Here is a 23,784-nt window from a genome sequence, read left to right on the forward strand (position 1 = left end):
ACAATTAAGACAATGTACCGACATAAAAAACAAGCCACTGGACATAAACAGCATAAAAATTACCCATAAAACTGAAAGAGGCCATTTAAAAAGCTGGTAAAACAAAACTTCTAATTAAAAGAAGTGGTTTGGCCTGGCCCATAAAAGTAAGCAATGTATGCACCCAGCGAGCCTCAAGTACAGACAAAGCACAGCACAATTTTAATGCAGAAGAACATAGCAGTGAAGCAATAACATTCTCCAGTAAACTAAAATAAGGCTATTCATACTCATGTACGCAGTACGTAAATACTAAACTGGTGTCATCCTATGAGAGTTGTAATCATATGATAAACCAATAAGATGGCTGCCCCCAAATGCTACGATTTTCCAAACTGAAGATTGAGCCACTTGTTTTTGTATCATCAATCTTTTTTTTTTTGAAAGGAACCAAGAACACTCACAACTTTACCTTATCTTAGGGTTCTCTACATTTTTTTTGAACTGTTTCACGTTGTTCAGTGTTTGCTCTGCTAGCTCCCTAGAGGGCTCCACAATCAAGGCTTTGGGAGCATTCGGGAAATTCTTCGTTTGAGCTACTTGTGCACTTCCTGAAATGGGAACATCAGAGTTTCAGATTCTTGAATGAACAATTGGAAAGTTGGGGTACGGGTTTTTTTTGGAAGTGATCTAGGGAAATATTTTAGTGCCTTAAACTTTGCATCATAGAGACTCCTCTCATCTGTGCTACACTGCTGTTCAAATAAGCCACAGACATACCTGCGTGATCAGATTTCACAGCGTTACTCTCAGGAGCCTTATCAAGAGCAATATAGCCATCTTTTGGTGGAAATTTAAAGTCTTCTTCACCAAAGTTGAATTTTAATTCAGCATTCTAAAAGAATATGCAACAGAAAACCTGCATAAGAATCACAAGCAAGTTTTGTATCTCCCTTTCACATTCCCACCCACCCTCACACAGAGTTATATCCTACAAACAGCTTGTTTCTCTGAGCTTCTTCTGTGAGCAGAAGAGGGAGGGCATGATTTTGTACAACCTCTCATTGCAGCCCGCGATGCTGAATGATATTTTATTAATAAGCATTCTCAGTTCCAAAAGCAACACCACTACAGCGGGAAGAGGAATGTCCACCCTGCAAGCGCTTTGCATTCATGGTTCTTAGTCTAGCTAGTACCCTTGCATGGAATGCTAATTTTCCAGTGTTCCTTTCCATTCCTGCAGCTCCTTCTAACCTCCAGAAAGGCACTCCTGGAATTACAGGATCCACATGGATGGATAGCCAGATGTGAGTAACAGTGTTCTTCTGTGCAGCCTGTCAGGTGAACTCCAAAAATGGAAGAGAAAGGAGCGGACCATTTCACCCCCTTCTCTGCACAGGACTGTGACATATACAACTGTTTTTTGGCAATGCCAGCAATAGTCCTTCCTGTGGTCAACAGGGGCTGTAGTAGCTGAGGGGAGCACAGGTGACTGGATACAAGCCTATGTTTTCTGGGAATGTCAGATGTGTGCTAAAACTTGCTTGTTAAAACATAATTTTCAAAAACATGCCTCCAAGTCCAAGCTGGCTTTATTTCTGGCTTCTACTACTCTACTACTCATAGCAATTAAAATTGAATTTAAATGGTCTTTTTACCCACACATTTCATTAGTTAAGTCAAGGGATTTTTAATGCATCAGTAAGAAACTCCCATCTTTAAATGCAGATGGGCTGCTTGGAACATAAAACAAACCCTTGAGGATTTTTCAAGCCCATATTAAATTTGCTTTCAGGGCCTGGATCCAAGGAAACCCCAAACAACTAATACAGCATGCCTAAAGAAGCTACAGCTTCGCATCATTTAGAAATCAACCACCCCATTCATGCCATATGGGAACCACTTTTGAAATAAACAGAGGTTTGAAAAGCAGATTACAACATGGCATACGGACCATTTAAAGGGGAAAAAAAAATCAAGAATTCTATTGGACATCCTTAGATTAGCTTTTCGGAGCTTTACTCTATCAGGACTATGGACTGATTGAGCTTAATCCACTTTGCTTCTGCCATTGGCAAGGAAGTAGAGTTGCAAGACTTTATATTTGTCTGCTTTTACATTTGAGCTGTTTTGATGGAACTGGAGTTGCCACCTGCAGTGTTTCTCTGTAACACTGTCTAGCCAAACTTTATGCCATCAGATACACCTAGAGTACCAAAGATGTCAGAAAAAAGATGGGCTGCCAGCTAAAAAATCATGACACATATTACTTAAGTATATTTAAATCAAGTGCTTTTGAAAAACCTGGATATTACCTTCAGAACACAAGATGCAAAGAGTGCTTGGTTCTTTAGATGTGGTGGAATTTCAAATGCAAGCCCCAGGTCTTTTCCTGAAGGAAAAAGGACCAGTTCAAAGATTCATACTATTTTTTTACTCTGATCAAGTATTTAATGGGCAATAACTTACCATTTTTGGAAAATTTGATCTGTCCTTTATCTACATCTAAATAGCATCCTATTGTGTCATGCATAGTGAATTCCTAAAGAAAAGAAAACATGTTTTAAAGTGTTATAGAAATGCAAAGAAACAGTAGTAATACAGTTCAGCATTTCAGTGAACAGTTTAATTGATTTAGGCCCATAAGAGCTTAAGGGTTAACCAAGCATTTCACATTCAGTAAACTTGCCAGATGACAATTTTGGCTGCTATATGGTAAGGCAAGATAAAGCCGATCCTACTACCAACTACTCACTCTGCGTTTTGTTAACAGGAGAAAAGAAATCATTCCCAAGGTGGCTATGTGAGTCATTCCAAGTCAAATGAACAAAAGAAATGGCCAAAGTCTTTACACAAGTAGAAGCCAGATACTTCTTCCCAGGTGGCTGGTCAGGCAACTGGTTCCCTATCTCACCTCCCAGGACTTGGCTACAGTGATGCATGTAATGGTCACTTCCATGCTGGATTATGGCAGTCACTCTATGTGGGGCTGCCCTTGAACCTGACCTGGAAACTACAGCTAGTGCAAAATACGGCAGCACGCCTACTTACTGCGAAGTCTGTGTGGGTGCGCAGCCAGCTGGTGTTGCACCAATTACATTGGCTGCCAACTGAGCACCGGATATGGTTCAAGGTTTTTGTAATGAGCCTCAAAGCCTTACGCGTCCAAGGACCAACATACCTACAGAGAAGAATTTCTCTACCCTACAGGACCGTCTCTTCACATCTTCTGGTAGTCCCCAGCCTGAAAGACATCTAACTAGCCTCGATAAGAGCCAGGGCTTTATCTGTCCTGGCCCCGGCCTGGTGGAACAGGCTCCCACTCGAAATCAGGGCCCTGTGGGACTAGTTACAGTTCTGCAGAACCTGTTAAACATGGCTGTTCCACCAAGCCTTTGACTGAGGCAGCGGACATCTAATTCATCTTGGCCTCCCCTGCTCGCATGACTCATAACTGCTTGCAGTGCCCATTGTAATGTGACCTGCCCTACGCAAAGAGACCAACAGAGCATTACCAGAAAGAGGCTGCTATTAACTACCATCAAATTAGCATCCTCCAGGAGGCACTTGGAACTGCCTGACTAGTTGCCACCGTGTGTGTGTGTGTATATATATATATGTGTGTGTGTGTGTGTGTGTGTACGAAAGAAGTCTAATAAAGGGCCAATATTAAAAACCTAGTTAAAACTTATAATATACAAAGATACATGTATTTATTAGAAAGACAGTTAAAAACATATATGGGCCCAATGAAAGCCTCATGAAAAAGTTCAAGTGACCTAAAACATTTGCTTGAGGACACTCTAGCTCTGACTTAGATAGCCACACAGGTGCTTTTTGGACCTAAATTGGAAGATGTTCTAATTCTGCAATTGTGCATTTGGCACCAGACACATGACTTTCATCTTTTGAGGCCTCACAACATCTTTGTCTTGTGTCTTTACATCTTGCTGCTTAACCTTCCTTTTCTTGGTCCAATATTCACTTATTGGCTATCTTATTGTAATATGCATTAATGTTACGTGTACCTCAATATCGTTTGACCTCTGAAGAAGGCCCCAATAGGGCGGAAATGCATCAGGTCATGTGTATTGGCCCTTGTGTTTAGGTCACCTTTACTTTTTTACGAGGCTTTCATTGGGCCCTTATATGTTTTTAACTGCCTTTCTAATAAATACATGTATTTTTGTATGTTATAAGTTTCAACTAGGTTTTTAATATTGGCCCTTTATTAGACTTCTTTCTTATCCTTGTGGTTCTTGATTCCAGTTTTTGGGTCAAGTTTGTTTTCCCCTCCCTGTGTCTTACTGTGTGTGTGAGTACACCTGGAAGCCATGGCAACCAACCCCTACTGGGGGGCCTGAGGGATATTTAGAGAGGTGGCTGAATAAAGCCTGCCCCCACCTCTGGTATTTCAAGGTCTCTCATCAAAGTACTTGCCAGAGTCTACCTGGCTTAGCTTCCGAGATCTGATGAGACTGGGCTTGCTTGGGCTATCCAGGTCAGGGCAGGGGGGGTTTTTTGTGTTTGTTTTTGTCTTTTTACATTCATGGGATGGGACAGATTCTGAAGTCTGGGAGAAGAACAGAGTAGGAGATGAGAGCTGTCAAACCTCCCTTTAACTGCAGGTACATTAGGAGCTGGATGACTCAAACTAGGACCTCTGTGTAAATGTGTCTTTTTTGTTCAATTAGGTTAGAAGTAACAGAGTGGGAACCATGGGCTTTCCCCCTTCATGTTTTCAGACCTGTGTAGTTGCATCATGAATACAGTCTACCAGTTGGTTCACTGCCAGGTGAAAGGGAAACATACATACCTCCCCATAACTATCAAACTGTTTGTTGTGAGATTTCTTCCCAGTTCCACCATAGCCAAAGCCAAATTTGTCAGTGCCTGATAAAAAGAAATTGCAAGTCTTGCTTTACATACGATAAAGATAGTTAATACAGACAACACAGAACATATGACTGGAAGGCAGATGAGCAAAGGCCTTGGTATAGATTGTACTGTTTCCAGGTTACCACCGGGCTCTGTCATGCAAAAAGTTCTGAACACAGACTGAATTCTCAGTCTGGGGGGGGGGGGGGGGGGGGCAGATCCAGAAGAATCTATTTCATGTCGGGAAAAGAGTGCAGTGGTGGTAGTGGGAGGTATGCTACATTTCCCGGTGGTCCCTATTTGAATTGGGCTCTAAGAATTAAGTTTCAGTGTGTAACTCCCAGTGCATGCCTGGTTTGACAGGGCCTGGAAATAGTGTAATGCAATTAAGCCTCAGGACTAAGGACTTTACTGCACCAAATAATAATGTAGTCTTGAATTGCCATTTTGCTAGTAATGAACATTTCATTTCCTCCAGACTTTGAGACAAGAATGGGACACATTGGTTTCGTTCAGTGTACTGCTGGTTAGTGCCAAGTCAAAAAGGAGTTCCATGTGCTTTTTTGGTGAACAACACCCCCTCCCATTGCTAAGGCAACTGGATCTGTGCTCCCTTGCCTCTTGTGTAGCTGACTAGTTGACACAGAATACAGACAGAATGCACACTTGGATGTAGGACCCTGTTCACGTGCTGTCACATGTAACAGTGGGACCAGGGCAAAGTCTTGAAGTTCAGAAGTGATCAGTAATTAAACTGGTGATGTAGCATGACAAGACGAGGAATATCTAAATAGTTGCCCTTGGCTATGGGGACATGTTCTCCCCATCATTCAGGAGGAGACACTGCATGGTCTTCATTTGCTCTCAGTGATGCTGTCAGGTACCCATATCCAGTGGCACCAAGTAGTTCTGAAAAGATGCCACCAAAACAGCAACGTATGGGAGATATATATTTTTTTTTGGGGGGGGGAGTGTTTGCATCTTGCAAATGCCAAAATTTTCCCTGAAAAATAACTGAGTAAATGGTCAGCATTACACTAGTTATGAGCACCTTTAGTTTACGGAAGAAGAAACAGGCCTCTGAAATCTTAGGTACTCCTGTCCAGCTGCTCAGACTGAACAGAGTGCCAGGTTTTCCAACAAGAACCACCTGTTAGCATGCCACTTGGATTTCAAGACAGAATTCCCATTTATGGAAATACTCACCCAAGTCTAATGAAGCTTGCATAGAGGACCACCCAACTCTGCATAACCCCTGGTCGTGACAGGCCACTTCATAGTAATATTTTCCTAGAACATTTAAAAAAGAGTATACATATAAGTAACTTAATCTTAAACGAACATGGCTCAGTTTGACTACTTCATGATACAAACAAGACACATCTCTAACACAGCAGTCTTCTCAAAAGGATCCTTGCCAATCTCAATCATGTGAAAAAGCCTGTTTGCCCAGATCTGCAGTCACCATTTGGAATCATCCACCCACCCACCCCGGTTAGCTGTACTAATGTGCACTACCTTTAGTCACTCCTCTAGTCGATCTGCATCCATGCCACTCCTTTACCTCTCTGCTTTGGCAACAGACACCATCAGACCCAATTGCTGAAAAGGAAAACAAGAAGAAGAAACCATTAAGACCTCTTATTATAACGTTTACAAAGTTCAACATTCAGGCTTGGATTCCACCCACAATTTCTGCAGATGGCAGGATTTCCATTGGTGGAAGTGCTACTTCTCCACCTCCCTTCGCGTACCGCAGCCAGAAATGCTGCTCCTGGGATGATGTCACATACTAGGGAATAAGAAATTTGTTCTAACAAGAGTCATGTATTCAGTGTCACACTACTGTGCAATCTGTCAATGGGAAGGTCTGAAGCACTGATGTAATGAGCTCTGTAACCAGCTTTTTTTTTTTTAAACCACTATCATACAAACATACTCAACCCCTGCCCCCAGCTAGTCACTATTCAGTAGCAGTGTGGATAACTTCACATATCAAGTGGTGAAGGTTTACGCCAAATTTAGGTCTAGTATATCAACACAGAATAGGTTCTTAAATTAACCCTATAGTGACCAAATAACTTACCAAACGCAGATCCTCTGTCATATGGATTCATCTGCCATTTGTTGAGCACTGTTGAGAAGAAAACATCAGCCATATTGACTTACTACAGTACTAATAAACTCCCACGCTTCTATGAGTTGAAATATAACAGTATTTTATTAAACATTCCTTTAACATGAAAAACACTAAATCACTTTTAAGCCCTGAATCTTTTGGAAATTTGCATAGATGTCATTGTGACTGTATGACCTTTTTTCATCTTACACACATAGACTTCCTTTGTCCAAATTACTATCATACTAAATTTCACTACACCTCATATTTATAATCTAGAGCAGAAATCTTTTAGAATAATGCAACATTTTTTATTATTATTGAATATTTATATGAAATAATACATTATCAGTTTTGATGTTTCAAATTACATGCAGATAACTATTAAGTAGAACTGGAGATACATCTTTCAAATTCTAACAGGCAATATCCCCTTCAAGATGCCATGCAAACCCTGTGGCAGGGTATGCATATTAGGGGTGTGCAAACTTTTTAAAACCAGTATTTTTTTGTTCAGGTCTATTTTGGGAGTCCTGAAAAATCCCTGATCCAAATACCAGTATGGTATTCAGATCCAGGATTTTTTGTGTCCAATAGACCCAGACCAAAAAATGCCAGGAAAAAACTCCACCCAGATCCTGGAGCTGGCTTGGCTTCGCCTGCTGCCCAGTGTAAACCAAGTGGCAGGAGAAGGCAGTGCAGAGCTGCACCATTCGGGAGCTCTCAGCTCCCCACCAACCCAGCTTGATCTTGGGCTGGCTTCTCCTGCAGCCCCGTTTACATCGGGCTGCAAGAGAAGCCAGCCACAGCTGAGGTGGTGGGGAACTCTCAGCTCCCCACCACCCCAGCTGATCCCCGGGCTGACTTCTGCAGTCCCTTTAAACCTAAAATTCCTGAATATAGCTGGGATTTTCTTGGGATTTTTTTTTTCAGTTTTCCCATGAAAATCTGGATACATTTGGGAAGCCAAAATATACTCAAAAAAGTACCAATAAGGTATTTTTCGGGTATGTTTCCAGCTTGGGTAGATCCAAATACACACCCCTAATGCACATGCTGCTAAGATACTGTGTATGGCTATAATTAAGTAAATACAAATTGCAAACCATGAACAGCAGTTTTGGTACCTTGAAAGTGCACAGCTAATGAGTACATGGCTCACTGAATTAAGTAATGCTTTTCTGTCAAAGAATTAGAGCCCATAGAACCTTAGAGGTGGAAAGTACCTCCAGGGTCATCTAGTCCACCCCCTGTATAATGCAGGAAATACACAAATATCTCCCCCCACACCCCCAGTGACCCCTGCTCCATGCCCAGAAGATAACAAAAAGCCTCCAGGATCCCCGGCCAAGCTGGCCTGTAGAAAAATTGCTTCCATAATAAATACATGAGCAGAGTGGTGAGATGCTGGCAGTTGCTCAATTTAACCTCAAAGTATCTCATTTTGATAGGTCTGCCCAGGCTGGGTTACAAGTAAACAACCTTGAAATCTAATGCAAATGAAACTGTCAGCACATAGCATATTTTTGTAATCCTGAAGATAAATTCTTACCTCCCCCACCAGTTTTTATAGTGGTTTTCCCTTTTTTCCCTTCTTGCTGGTCCTTTAGAGTTTCATATACAATTTGAATAACTGGGATGCTGAATGCCTGAAATAAAAAAAATGTCAGCAAGTTGTATGTTTTGGACCAATTACTGTCTTTCCAGTCTGTAATAAGGAGTTAGACTTATTTATTTCATTTATAACCCACACTTCTCAAAAGAAAAAAGCATTGTGCCACTTAGACTGCAGGTGAAGGGTTATGTTTTTAAGTTTCCCTAAACCAGTAATTCACAGAAACGGCAAATTCTCTATGGAAATGGCTCAGCTAGAACCTCTCTCTGATATGCTTTAAAAAATTGCAGAAGTTCTTAACTCCCCCTCCCCCCAGTTTTAAGCACTGCAAACTATTCTACCATCTCTTTCTACTTCATGTGTAGGCCAGCCCCAAGCCTGCAATGGCTTGGATCTAAACTGTCCTTGTGTGAAACAGGACATCAGAAGAAGGGATTTCTACCTATTCACTCTACCTGCTGCAATTCTCCCCCACCAGATGCTACATGGTTTCTGAAGATCCCTCTAACCCTCAGGCCCCACTTTTGGTGGTGATGGTGAGTAGTAGTACAGCTCAAGGTTCAGATCTAAGTCATTATCTACATTTGCTAACTTCAGAGTGAACTATTGATAGATAATTAATCTTCCAATAGAACAGTCTGAAAACCAAACACACAAAGGATTTCTTTTATACATAACAATGGAAATCTCACTTACACCAGTTTTTCCACTTCCAGTTTCTGCAGCCTGTATGGAAATGAGATTTAATAAAGGAAGTAAGATGCAATTTAATTACTGAAATAACATAAGCTTAACTCTTCTTACCAACGTACTGGAAAAAAACCCTGTTCTTATAGATCTTATAAGTGACAATACAAAACATCTTATAGATCTTATAAGTGACAATACTCTGTTGTACATTCTATTCTGCACTTCGGAACAAAAATGGTATATAGTTTAAGCATTTTTCTGTGCCTAATAATTCCTCTCAGAACACAAAAGTTCTAATACTTTCTTTTCTAACAGAAGATCTCTTTTGCATAAGCAAAATATCCTCCATGCCCACCCTCATCCAAAGAAATATGTTTCATAGTGAGCTTAAACATATGTTTCATAGTGAGCTTAAACATATTTCAAAGAAGCATTATAAAAAAGTACTAACTATGCACTGACAAGAATAGAAAATATGATTTATAATAAAGACCAACACAACATAGAAAATAACACTACATAGAAAATAATAAAGTGTTCTGCGATCCTTATCAGCCCAACTGAGTCAGTCAGTTTATTACAATCCAAGATCAGGAATCGACTCTTCAGGAAATATACCCTTTAGATACTTATCTTGAATATATCATGTAAAATACATTGGTTTAATAAAAGTTGTTAAAATGATACCATTTTCTTCAGTCTAACTGAACATGCCAAGGCACAAATCTGGCTACTTTAAAACTAATTTCATTGCATCAATCAACCAGAAGAGAAATATAAAATTGGTTAGATCTACCTAGATAACTGGATTAATATACATATTCTGAATGTTCTGGTAAAACCAATAATAAAAGAGGACGTGCTCAATTGTCTCTACCATATCCAACTGGCATGAGCAGAGGTGCTTTGCATATGAGATACGTGTGTACCTCCCTTCTAAAAGGGCAGATGAAAGAACATTAAGTTGAGCTCTGCGATATTTGGGGAATCCCAATAAAGGTCTTGAACTTTAAAGCCCTATGTGGCCTGGGACCATCATACCTACGGGACTGCCTCGCCCTATATGAGCCCCGGAGAGCTTTACGCTCTTCTGATCAATGCCTCCTGGTGATCCCTGGCCCGAAGGATGTCCACTTAGCCTCAACCAGGGCAAGGGCTTTTTTGGCCTTTGCCCCAACCTGGTGGAACATACTCCCAACTGAGATCGGGGCCCTGTGGGACCTACAACAGATCCGCAGGGCCTGTAAAATGGAGCTGTTCCACCAGGCTTTTGATTGAGGTGGCGGACGTTCAGCCATTCTGGCCTCCCCTGTTTATGGCCCCTTTCCCAGTGCCCACTGTCAGATATTATTGGGCACTGGAGCACCTATATGAGGCATGGGATTTGATGCAGAGGTCATTTCGGGGGAATCGCAGTTCCCCTGGGTGAGATACGGGGCGGGGCACATGACGAAGCCCCGCCCCCTGCTTCTGGCCGCCCTGCTTCCGGCCCTCATTCAGCCAGGAGGAGGCAGGAGGAGAGGGAGGGTAAGTTGCTTCCTCCCTGCCTCTCCCCACCCCTGCCTGCCTGGGGCCAGGGAGGGCCTTCACGGGGCTTCCTTGCACTCCCGCCGGCCTTGTAGGTCCACTGCCGGGCCCCTCATGGGGCTCGGCAGTGGAGCTGCAAGGCCGGCGGCGGTGGCCGGGACCGTTGGGGGCGGGGTGTGTGGCCTTATGACACACTTCCGGTGATGTTAGGGGGTGTGGCATATGCTAATGAGTTTTCCTAGCTCTTTTTCTATTAAACGACCCCTGATTTGATGATATTGTCTATCTGTTTTATTGGTTTTACTGTTTTATGCACTGCATGCTGTAACCCGCCCTGAGCCAACTTGTGGGATAGGGCGGGGTATAAATTGAAATAATAATAATAATCATCATCATCATCATCAACATCATCATCTGACCAATCCTACCATCAGCTCAACTCTAAACTGTACAGAGGACCAATCAGTAAAAGTATGACAAAACATCGTGCAAGCTGTAATCCTATACACCAGGCATGTCCAACTTCGAACAGGTAGTGATCTATTTTTTCCGGCCCAAAGTGCTGGTAATCTACCACCATGAAAATAAAGTTTCAAATTAGTTTCAAATTAGATTTTAACCCACTAAAGTTGGGTTCCAGCGCCCCCCCCCCATTTATAATGCACTTTCTGTCATTTACTAGTAAGCAAAATAAGCAAAAAGAAAACAGAGAGACGAAGATCCAGAAAGAACTGCAAACCAGGAGACCAAGTGGGGCTGGTGATCTACTTCTGACCCCTCCATGATCTACTGGTAGATCGTGATCTACCTGTTGGACATACCTGCTATACACAGGCCCCGGTCATACAGCAAAGTTGCCGCGGGAGAGGCACGGATGGTGGGCAGATTATCCGGGCGCAATCACACCCCAACATCTGGGAAGTGGAGCGCACCCGTAGCTTACCGCCGACAATGAGCCTTAAAAAAACTAGTAACTCCAAGGTACTAGTAAACGTTTGCCACGGGATGCCTCCAGACGCCTGCGGCATTCCCCTCCGGTCCCTCGTTTCCCTGCCGGCGCCGAGGGAAGGACCCGTGGTGTGCCGCCAGCGCGCCTGATCGCGTCATCGCACATCAAACTGCACCGGGGCAATTAGCCACGCCTCCCCCCTGCGATATCTGGCCTGTGTGACCGGGCCATATTTACTTGAATGTCAATTCACTGAGTAAAGCCAGGTTTACGTTTGTGCAAACACACATTCACAGATACCCAGTATTATAACCTGTGAGAATGTATAGCACAGATTGTAACAACACATACCATAAGTACATCACCACCTCCTAAAATCAATGGGATAGACTCTGCTTGGATATCTGTAGGAAGACTACAAGAGAAATTTAAATGCAGAACCCAATATATGCAAAAACACATAGAAATTCAACATCTGCAGACCTTATTTTTCAGCTTGCTTGCAAGAAGGGGAGAAAGGCTGTTCAAAATACACTCATTTTGTAGCCGAAATCTTGAAGCATGCAGGACTGGTAACACATAGATTCTGTTTCTTTTAAAAAGGGCACTATTGCAAGCTAAACCCAATTTTTCTGTGTACTAGTTACTCAACTAGAATTTCTCTTTACGGCTTGAAAGTATTTATCATACACCACTTTCCCTTACAGCCTTCTATTAAAATGGGGCAGGGTTTCCAGAACCACTGTCTGCAATATCAAAAGGAAAATTCCTTCCCTTATTGAACTGGAACTAGAGATAAATGGAAATACTCACAGCCAGTCCATCTCTTCTACAGCTTGAGCTATTTCTGGCATAACACCCATCTCTGCAAACAAATAAAATGAAAAGGAGCATTAGCCATTTGAGTTTAGTGGTGGTGGTGGAAAGTGCTGTCAAGTCACAGCTGACTTAGGGTGACCCCAGGGGGTTTTCAAGGCAAGAGATATTCAGAGGTGGCCTCCATGCCATGACCCTGGTCTCCCATCCAAATACTAACCAGGGCGAACCCTGCTTAGCTTTCAAGATCTAATGAAATTGGGCTCGCCTAGGTTATTCAGGTCAGGGATTTGAGTTTAGTACAGGAAAACTTTTGTATATGTTCTGAAGGAGAAATCAATAAATGCAAGCTTGCAAGATGGCATTTGCCCATAAGGCCATAAATGCTATACATAAATATGGCTTATATAACTATATATATAACTATATAACCAGTACCATGAAATGAAAAGTTCAGTCATTTTTGATGTTCACACTCTGTAATCATCTCAGCATAGTTATTTCAAGCATGTCACTTGCTGTGCCTTCTCACAGCTCTCATATTTGTAGGCAGCCTTTTATCAGTAACTGTTAATGGAGGAGAGAGCTGATCTGCATTATAATTTGAATACAACTACAAGAAATAGCTGTTGCCACCTCCAGTTGCATCATGGGAGAGATGCAGATATTTTTCCGCTCATCCTATTCCTCTTCTTTGTTCATCTCCCCGCACACATGGCTTTTGCCCATGCAAAATAAAGTTAAATTAAATAGACAATAAAGGCTACTTAATTTAACATTAACAAAAAGAAAGTACTCTTTGCACACTCAGATGCACTCTGATTTAACAGGCCATTTTACCAATTAGGATTTTAGGGGATTGATAATTAATTATAACCCATGATACTACAAATCAATACACTCTAAAGGCTACTTTGGTACCAGAGTATTCTGGCATTACAAACGTTACAAAACAAAGTGGAATTTCTTTCTTACAATACACAGCCACTTTTATTTTAACTATATATTATTTTAATACTTATTTCAATATTCCATAAGGCAATATGCAAGCTTGCTTCATCAAAAGCAAAGGCTGACAAGAGCCAAAAATCCAAGAGATTTCCCAACTTCCAAACCTTAGACAATAATAATTATAAGAATTACACATTTAGGCTGCCATCCTAAAGGCATTTTCTTGGGAATAAGCCCCACTGAATAACATGAGATTTACTTCTCAGTAAACCTGCTTAGGACTGCTCCCTTACTCAAATTGTATCTAACCTGCTTCTGTCTTGAAGGACTCACTATAACACACTACATAAAACACTGAGTATTCTTAGTAATTAAAATAAAACCACTGACAGCACTATGAAAATATGGCCAATCCAATATAAAGGGAGAACTGTATTTTACATGACTTCTGGCACTAATAACAGCAAAACGTTGTCTTGCTTTATCATAACTGATTAAAAATAATTTATCTTTTGACAGCACGAACTGAATGAAGGTACAGTCGGAACCATCTATAATCTGAGCTGTATATCACACGAGCTCTAAGCACTGGACCTTTTCAGAGACTAAGCGCTGATGCAAAACGGGCTCCCTTTGTCTCCTTTGCGCCACGCCCAGCCGCCCCTTCCACCTCAATTCTGCCCTTTATTCTGCCTCACCGCAAAACCAATGCCTAAGCACCCCCCCCTCGAATAAAAGAAGGGGAGAAAGGCCCTTTATCCAAGCCACGTACCCGAAAAAGCCGCCATGCTTGCACTCCTCCAACAAGCCCGTGTAGTGACACCCTATCCTTGGCTTCAGAAGAGCATGCGCAGTTTGAAGTCCTACGGTTATATCCCTCCGTTCTGCACAACAGACAGCAGACTAAGGTTCCAGCAATGCAAGATTCAAAATAATTCCACATCGAATTACGAATATCTGTTTGGGTTCTATGGTGTTCAGTGGGACTTTATCTGAAGGTTTTTTGTTTTTTAAAATCATCTGTTGAAGTGGAGTGTAATCCAAGGAAGTCTGTGCTGGAATGAGATCTTTCTAGTCTTTAATGTGTCACACTAGACCCTTATTTTCACTGCAACCCTTTGGAATTATTACTCAGTCTCTGAAGTAAGTAGACACCTGACCTGGCTGTATGTTTACTGGGAAGTCCCACCGAGTTCAGTTGGAGAGGCGTGGGCTCGCTGGGTCGGCTGCAGAAGCAGGAAGACGACCAGGGCCCGCATCTCTCTGACTACTGCGGGTGGCAGGGGTGCTCTTCCACGGGCGGGGGTGGTGGGTCCGTGGCTAATGGGTGAGGAGGCGTGGCCCCCAAATACCCCACCATAGCTACGTGCCCGATCCCCATACAATGAGCTTCCAGTGCCAACTAGTATCACCACCCCTCATCAGATCAGTTTCATGCCCTGTCCATCCCTCCGTAATAAGTTTGCCTTCGAAGCCCTGAGCCACTGCGAAAAGAGGGAGCAGAAGCCCACACAAAATGGCTCACAATTACAGATCAAGGTGGGTAGCCAGCCGTGTTGGTCTGAAGCAATAGAACAAAGAGTCCAGTGGCACCTTTAAGACCAACAAGGTTTTATTCAAGGTATGAGCTTTTGTGTGCACGCACACGTCCGACAAAAGCTCACACCTTGAATAAAACTTTGTTGGTCTTAAAGGTGCCATTGGACTCTAGCCGACAATTACATTCGCTTGTTTCGCCGCTATGACAATGGTTAAAGCCGCCTCAACCCCTCCCCATCTTATGATACCACCACTGCGCACGTGCCCTATACGTCACCTCCATTCTTTTTTCTTTTTACCAGCGCCTGCTCCTTCCTACCAGACCTCTCTTAAGGTTCCGAGTAGGATTCCTCACAAGAGTGGAAAGTGAAGGCAGGAATACAAGAGAATATGAAAGCCCCCCCCCCCGCGTCCCCCCATTAAAGGGCATGCCTAGTTGCTCTCTTTTCCAGTGCTCTTCTTAAATCATTGGGACCTCGATCCCCCATCCAAATAATGACTTATTGCCTCGTCGTCAAAAAGTGATGGCAGAAAAAAAAAAAAAAAAAAAAAAGTGATGGCAGGTTGTAAAGGCAGGCAGAAACAATTAAGCATGCTGACATGTACTGAGTCAGACCGAGCCTATGTGGTCAGCAGTAAAAATCATGGATGCATGAGGATCCGTTCAAAATGGCCTAGATCCAATTTTTACCCAGCAGTCCCCTCCCCATCGGGTTTCGCGGCACGGACCAATTCTGGCTTTCGCTCAGTTTGCAGAAATGTATCATCCCAACAGCCCCGTTTTAGGGGACTTACCAAAATTAAGAACAGCAATCATGTATTGTCTATGGGCCAATCGCTTTCCTTAATTTTAGTATGTCCCCAGTTTTAGCCATGTCCACCACAAGTATATCTCAGCCACTTTAAACATATCCAAGTTTGCATTGATTCCGCTGGATGCACACGAAAGCTTATACCTTGAATAAAACTTTGTTGGTCTTAAAGGTGCCACAGGACTAGAACTTTGTTCAAGTTTGCATAGACTACAGTCCTGATAGAATTTCCTGTCCCTCTCAATTCCTTCGCTACCCCTTACTTCTGAGGAGTGCGTAGCGCAATTGTGTGCATGTCTGCTCCGGAGTAAATCCAGCTGTAGCCCATGGGTACCTGCAGTTCGGGATTTCAATTTTAGTTAAGTTTTACAGCAATCAACTAAAGCGAGGGGAGGGGGGCATACGCCTACATAATATACATTTGCAAACAATGTGCCCATTGTCCTAAAGAGCTCGCACTTTGTATTTTAAGCAAGCGGCGTACAGAGTACTCCTCAAGCGCGCATAAAAATTGCAGCCTTTCTTTTGGCACTATCGAAACTTCTATCAGACTCAACAGGGTTAAAATAAGGCCTTTTCTGAAAAGGAGGGAAAGTTTGGCCGTTCCCGGCTGCCGTAGGAGGGCCTCTGAGTGTGAATATGGCTGCTGCCACGGATAGCAAACTGGAGACCGGGGGAGGTAATGAAGAGGCAGCGGAGGAAGAAGGGGAGGAAAACATCCTTTATGACTTGCTGATCACCACCGAGTGGCCGGCCGAGACTGAGGTGCAGGTGGGTCTCTCGGTCAGCTCTTTTGCTGCAATAGTTGGGCTGAGTCCCTTGGCTGCAGAGCGGGCACGGCTGCAGAGTCACATCGCCACGTCGGAGGAGAGGGCAGGTGGGGAGGACTTCTTGCGCAGACGTAGCCGATTAGTTCGTTCCGAGCAAACAAACTCGCGCAACGAACGTGTTGTTTTTGAAATGCTTATTCCACCTACAAAGAACGGGAGCTATGAACTCCCCCAAGCTTAGAAAGCGCGCTGCAGTTATTATACGTGACTATTTCTATGTGTGATGATTTTATAATGATTGGCAGTGGCACGCAGCATGCCCGAAATCCTGAAGATTTTCCTATGTATTTTAAAGCCTAGCTAATTCAGTGGACTTTTACTTCACGATGTTTAGTATCCGAGTCCAAAAGCAACAAAGACCAACAGAAGTTTCCAGGGCGTAAGCTTTTGTCAGTCATAGGCCCCAGCCACCTGAGCTAAAGATAGGGATGATAGGCGGATTTTACGGGTGCGATCACACCGCAACATCTGGGAAGCGTAGTGCTCCGGTGGCGTCCTGCCAAAGATGCAGACTAAAAAACTACTACTTATGAGGTACTGGTTTCTGGACACCGCAGGGCAAGGGCAGGCGTCTGATTGCGTTTCCGGTGGAATCCCATGGCATCCGGCGCCTGCCGATGTTCCTTCGCAAGCAAGGGTTGTTTTCCCCCCCAAGTCTCCGCAGGATGCGCAAAAGTGCCTAACGGGGCATGCTCACAAACTTCGGTTAAAAAACCCAACCGTTTGGCATGGAAGTGGCGCCTAGCGATTGCTGCTGTGATCGCGCCGTGCCGCTTCTTTGCCGCGCTGCAGGATAGCTGTGTGATTGGCACCTCACCCCCTAACCATGGGACCTCGACAAGATGTGTGATCCGGCGGCCACGCGTTATTTTGTCCGGGGCAAACAACCACGCTTCTCCCCCGCATTTTTCAGCCCGTGTGACCGGGACCACAGTTCACTTAATCTGATGAACAAATTTAGAATCCAGTGGCACTTTAAATACCAACAAAGGTTTATTCAAGTATGAGCTTTTATGTGCGTGCACACTTTTTCAAATACACTGGAACGGTAGGTAAGGTTCAAACTTATAGACAGGGACTGAACAGCAAATTATCATGTAACATAATGATGATGTTTAAGATATGCAAAGTCAAAAATAACAGGCTAAGGTTATAAGGTCAACAGTTGTAAAGCAATAAATATGTCAGATTAGCAGATAAACATCTAAAGGTGTCTTTCCTAATTGTGAGAAGCAAACCAAGAATCTCCATTCTTTCCTCCCAGGCATGGAGATCACTCAACAGCACTTTTTGAGGTTGATGCAGTTGTCATGTTAGGAAAACATCCCAGTATTCCTTGCATTACATTCAGTATTCTAATATACTATTCTGAAAAAGGAAAAACTAAAATACAGAGAATGTATAGTCCATATTGTTGAGAATACGTATGTGAGGACTGAATGAGTTAGCATATGTAATGAGATAAGAAACCAATATCCCTGTAAGTCCTGGGGAAGTTTTTGTTTCAAGTGTTGTAATAACTTGTAGTTCAGCAATCTATCTTTCCATTCTGTTCCTGAAGTTCCTTTGTAATAAAACAGCTACCTTGAGGTCACCCATTGAATGACCTGGAAGGCTGAAGTGTTCTCCTACAGGTTTCTCAGTCTTATGATTCCTGATGTCAGATTTGTGCCCATTTATCCTCTGGCGTAGGGTTTGTCCTGTTTGTCCTATGTAGAGAACGGAAGGGCATTATTCACATTTAATGGCATATACGGTGTAGGAATTAATCTGATTAATCTGATGAAGATGAAATGAATTTTGATTCATGAAAATTTATACCTTGGAAAATTCAGGTGAATAGTTGTGTTAGCCTGTAGCGATAGAACAAAATTTGACTCAGACTCCACCATAAAGACAAAATTTTTCCAGGGTATAAATTTTCGTGAATCAAAATTCACTTTGTCAGATGAAAGCTATGATTGACAAAAGTTTATACCCCGGAAACCTTTGTTTGTGTTTATGGTGCTGCTTGTGTCAAATTTTCTTCTTCTGCTACGGGCTAACACAGCTACTCTCCTGAAACAATTTTTTTGCTGTCATTTTCAGAATGTAATTTTCAAATATTTATTTATTTATTTATTTTCTATCCCTCCCTCCCAAAGGCTCAGGGCGGCTCACATGCAGCAGACCCGAGATATAAAATACAATAAAACATATAATAAAATACAAACATTTAAACACAGTAAGACCTTCCTATAACACGGTGCTGTACCTATATTAATCATCCAAGATGGGAACAACCATCCAAATTTGGTGGCCAGCTTTCTCAGTAGCGCGGTCTCCCGCTACGCTGTCTCTGTACATCGGCCAGGCCATGCTTGCCCCCCTTTAATAGGGCAGCCGATGGTACACCACCTCGGTGGTAGGGTAGTGACGGCGGCGGCTCCTACTCGAACGCCTGGCGGAAGAGCTCCGTCTTGCAGGCCCTGCGGAACTGCACAAGGTCCAGCAGGGCCCGGATCTCCTCTGGGAGCTCGTTCCACCAGGTAGGAGCCGCCACCGAAAATGCCCTGGCCCTAGTAGGGGCAAACTTAATCTCTCGGGGACCTGGAACTACCAGGAGATGGAGGTTCCCCGATCGTAGTGCTCTTGGGGGAAACATACGGGAAGAGATGGTCCTTCAGGTAGGCCGGACCACTTAATGTAGGATTCGTGTACTGATACTGGTATTGTGCAACTGATATAATCAGTGCTCACTCATGAAAAGGTATGCTGGAATAAATTATGTTAGTTTTTAAAGTGCTCCTGGAGTTCAATGATATTTGAGTATGTTTCAGGTTTGTAATGGATGTTTTGTTTTGTTAACTTTCGATGCCTATTGGCAGCTTTTAAAATGAAAATTAGGTTTATGTAAGCTGATGTGAGTTGTTATGGATGGTATGTGAAACTTTAGTCCTATATTAAATGGTATAGGAGTTTACTTAGAGATCATAATAAAATAGTCACTTTATGTTTTTCTAATGACATAAATTATTCCCATGCTAAACAGGAATGATTAATCAATGTGGGTAGCCATGTTGGTCTGAAGCAATAGAACAAAGTTAGAGTCCAATGGCACCTTTAAGACCAACAAAGTTTTATTCAAGGTGTGAGCTTTTGTGTGCACACACACTTCATCAGATGATGAAATGGAATTACATATCATAGTTGTATATATAGGAGTGGTTTGTTAAATTAGCATGCAGAATAGTGAGGACACTTTTTTAACAGATCAAAAGAACGACAAGCTTAATTCTGTTTTGGTTCAACTGGGAGGGAAAAACAACATCTCTCCTTATTAATAAAAGCGATTTGGGGTGGCAAAGTTCTATTCACGCCAAAATTAGTTGGCCGCCTGAACTGCCATTCCAAAGGTGCTGCCTGCATTGGCTGGCTGCGTTGCGGGGTCCCACCCACACAAGCCCCAGCCACCAGCTTGCCCTCAGTATGCATGGAGCCGCCGTATAGAATGCGCGGTCTGGCGGCTGGATGCTTGGCCAAACCCCTTCCTCCCACACCCGCGCTGGTCGTCATCACCCCCGGCCGACTCGGCGACCAGCCTGCAAGTGGACGGGGGCTGGCGCACTGCTGGGATAAAGAGCCATTTAGGCGGCCCAGCGGCTGCTGGATGCAGCAGGGCGCAGCGGTATGGGGAGGGCGGAGAGGGGGGGGATGGGCCTCACTTTCCTCTGATGCGACGGGCACCCCGGCCCCTTCACCACCTGCGAGGTCATCGGCCCGAGCCTGCTCCTGCCACCGCCATCGCAGCCGTCGTGGGCCACCAAGGCCTGAGCCATGTCGGTGACCAGGCTGCGAGCGGGCGGGGGCTGGTGCACTGCCCGGCCGAAGACCCATTGAGCCGGGCCAGAGGCCGCCGCATGCAGCACAGCCCGGGGTCTGGGGGGGGGAAGCGAGCGGAAGGATCTCACTTTGATCCGACGTGACGGGTGACCCCGGCCCCTTCACCAGCTGCGGGTTCATTGGGACGAGCCCAGGCCTGCTGCCACCGCGGCTGTACTAGCCCGCCGAGGCATGCTGGCAGACAGACTGCGCGTGGAAGGGGGCTGGCATGCTGCTGGGGCGCACGGCTGTCGAGGTGCAGCAGCCGCCCAGGCAGCCAATCGCTGTCCATCGACCCTGGGGTCTGCATGGGGGGGAGAAAGCACGGGACGGGAACCCCCTGTCTTTCTAGCGCTTGTTGCCTTCTCCCTACAATGGGCTTCCCTCCTAATCTATATATATAAAAAAGAAAGTTCCCTCGGTGTAACATCAATGCCCAGGCCAAACTGGTGACCACTGAGGAAGGCCCTTAGGGGCCGAAACGCGTTTGGTCTTCAGTTGTAAAGTATTTACCCATCATATGTAGGTATAGTGGATAAGCTTTTATAGTCTGATCTTAGACAAAGTAATTTTTAATCAGGAAAGTTTTAACATGTGTAAAGTAAAGGTAAAGGTTCCCTTGCTCGAAAGCCAGTCGAATCCGACTCTAGGCTCATCTCCATTTCAAAGCCGAAGAGCCGCTGTCCGAAGACGTTTCGGTGGTCATGTGGCCGGCATGACTAAACATGTGTACACCTTAATAAATATTTGTACTTTTATATATATGGTTTAGCTTAGCCCTTTTTGGTTCGTAATTTAACAAACCACTCCTATATATCCAACTATAATATGTAATTCCATTTCATCGTCTGATAAAGTGTGCGTGCACACGAAAGCTCACACCTTGAATAAAACTTTGTTGGTCTTAAAGTCATGGTTAATGTTCAGGCCTAAGACATAAATACTAGGAAATATTTTTCTGGAGGCCCTTGCCAGCTGAGCCAGTGTGCTGATTCCAGTTGTATGGGGATGATCCAAACACGTTTGTCAGTAACGTTGACAATGTGTGAGCCAGCGTGATGTAGGGGTTAGAGTGCCAGACTAGGATCTGGGAGACCTGCCTTCAAATCCCTGCTCTGCCATGGAAGCTTGCTGGGTGACCTTGGGCCAGTCACACACTGTTGCGAACGGTGCGTCTTGGATCACCTTAGTAACCAATAACTGTTAGTCACTGAAATAAACTCCTTTACTTGCTAAATTATTGCAGTCCAGTACAAATAGAGGCCAACCTGATCAATACTCCTCCCCATTTATTCCACTTAGAGCATCAATGAGAAAGGCAGGCTGGAAATGAAGTAAGCAAGTATTTTTCTGTACTTTGAAATAATTCCTCAGTCATGCGTTTCAGTTTTTTGTTTGTTTGCTCAAGTTGTTGATTCTTCCGGATCTCTTAGTGCCTTTGAATGGCATCATGACCTTCTGTACTGGTTATCTAGAATGGGTATTGGTGGCACTGTGTTCTGGTTTTGTTATTGTCACCTGTACCAGAAAGTGGTGCTGGGAGGCAGCTTCTCCATCTTCTTATATTTGTGCCATTGGGCTAAGGTTTCTTCCTCCTTGAACTTTGTGTAGCACTGTTAGAAGTTGTCCAGAAATTAGATTAAAATGTTATCAATGTACAGATGACATGTAACTGTTTTTCTTGTTCAGTTGTCTTAAGTGAAGTGGTGGGTGTACTGAATTGGTGCTTTGACCTGGATCTAGATAAATAAATCTAATAAACTGAAAATCGCTCAGTAATAAATATACCAAGAATACGAATGTCATCCTGAACATGGTAGCGTTCCCCCTAAAGGAGCAAGTTCACAGCTTGGGGTTGCTTTTAAATCGATGCTTGAAGATGGATGAACAGGTCTCACCTGGTGCAGGTAGCACCTTTTAATCAGCTCATTCACCAGTTTCTCCCTATCCTGGAAAAGCAAGATGTGCCAGCACAGTTGTACTCTGATCACATCTCGATTACTGTTATGTGTTCTGCTTCGGCTGTCTCTGAAGAGAACACTGCTGCAAGGCCAGTCACTGGCATAAGAAATGGGAACCCTTTCTTCTGAAGATTTCTGGGCATAATTAAAAGGCCTGCTCCTGCTTTTTAAAGAATAATGATAATTGGTTCTACAAGGAGTCTCGGAGCAGCTTACAGTCGCCTTCCCTTCCCCTCCCCTCCCCGCAACTGACACGCCGTGAGGTAGGTGAGGCTGGGAGAGTTCTGAGAGAACTGTGACTGACCAAGGGTCACTTAGTTGAATTCATGTGGAGGACTGGGAAATCAAACATGGTTCTCCAGATTAGAGTCTGCCGCTCTTACCCTTAAATATCTCACAACTGGGTTACTCGAAGGACTGCCAGTTTCCCATACAAACCTGCCTGCTTCGGATCATTGTCAGAGGCCCTTTTCTGTGTTTTTGAGGCCAAAGATAGAGACCGATTTCACACAAGGGCTGCACCGCGGTCGCGCCTCCCTTTGCCCCGCTTCCAGAGATGATAAATGATGCACTGGTCAATTTCCTACTCGAAACCGCGATCACGAAACTGCAGGAAAAATCGGGCGAAGCCGCGGGTCAAAATGCGGCCGCGCAGCTTTGAGTGAGAAATTGACCAATAGAAGCAAGGCAAAGGGAGGTGTGACCACGGCCCAGCTCTTGTGTGAAATAGGTCAGAGTTTTACCCCCATTTGTGGAACTCCTCTATATATTTTTGCTGGGACCTACTTTACTGAGTTTTAGGTACCGGGTGAAGCTGTTCTTATTTTTGCAGACCTTTTGGTAATAATGTCTATTGTTTTCTGTCTACTGTTCCATTTTCATTTTCTTAAGTATATTTTTAATATATATTTTATGATATAGTTAAAAGGGTACAGAAAAGAAAAAAAAGAGAGGGGAAATCAGAAAGTCATTCATCATCATCATCATCATCATCAGTTTTTACATTTTACCTGTGTTGAAGACACAATTCTAATATTTAATACATAGAACAAGAGTAGAATGTCTTCTCAACTCAATTACGATAATTTCTCAGTATATCAATGTACTTCTTCGTTTTAGAATCAACCCAAAGCATACCCATTTATGAACAATTTTGGATAATGATTTTAAAGTAACATTTATAGCTCTTTTTCTTTAGGTATTCTCTATATATTGCTTACTTAGTAATATTTTAAACTTTTAGTTTGTGACGTGTAA

At 43.5% G+C, this 23,784-nt stretch overlaps 2 protein-coding genes across 2 annotated transcripts in view; one reads left to right on the forward strand and one right to left on the reverse strand.

Moving 5' to 3' along the window:
* Positions 1-14,369, reverse strand: part of DDX1 (DEAD/H-box helicase 1) — a 29,666-nt gene extending 15,297 nt beyond the window's left edge. Inside the window, exons 1-13 of the mRNA XM_015413855.1 lie at positions 14,297-14,369; positions 12,571-12,622; positions 12,109-12,172; positions 9,288-9,317; positions 8,529-8,625; positions 6,944-6,991; positions 6,376-6,459; positions 6,064-6,147; positions 4,796-4,872; positions 2,449-2,521; positions 2,295-2,371; positions 760-874; positions 452-590 (exon numbers count right to left, since the gene is read on the reverse strand). Of these exons, the coding sequence (XP_015269341.1) occupies positions 452-590; positions 760-874; positions 2,295-2,371; positions 2,449-2,521; positions 4,796-4,872; positions 6,064-6,147; positions 6,376-6,459; positions 6,944-6,991; positions 8,529-8,625; positions 9,288-9,317; positions 12,109-12,172; positions 12,571-12,622; positions 14,297-14,312 (956 nt within the window). The 5' untranslated portion in view covers positions 14,313-14,369. The remainder of the gene's footprint in view (positions 1-451; positions 591-759; positions 875-2,294; positions 2,372-2,448; positions 2,522-4,795; positions 4,873-6,063; positions 6,148-6,375; positions 6,460-6,943; positions 6,992-8,528; positions 8,626-9,287; positions 9,318-12,108; positions 12,173-12,570; positions 12,623-14,296) is intronic.
* A 2,145-nt stretch (positions 14,370-16,514) lies between these two features.
* NBAS (neuroblastoma amplified sequence) overlaps positions 16,515-23,784 on the forward strand; it is a 275,647-nt gene continuing 268,377 nt past the window's right edge. The window contains exon 1 of the mRNA XM_015413856.1: positions 16,515-16,646. Within this exon, the coding sequence (XP_015269342.1) occupies positions 16,515-16,646 (132 nt within the window). The remainder of the gene's footprint in view (positions 16,647-23,784) is intronic.

This window comes from Gekko japonicus, unplaced genomic scaffold, assembly GCF_001447785.1.
Source record: "Gekko japonicus isolate JY-2015 unplaced genomic scaffold, Gekko_japonicus_V1.1 scaffold1126, whole genome shotgun sequence".
In the NCBI taxonomy this organism is placed as follows: domain Eukaryota; kingdom Metazoa; phylum Chordata; class Lepidosauria; order Squamata; family Gekkonidae; genus Gekko; species Gekko japonicus.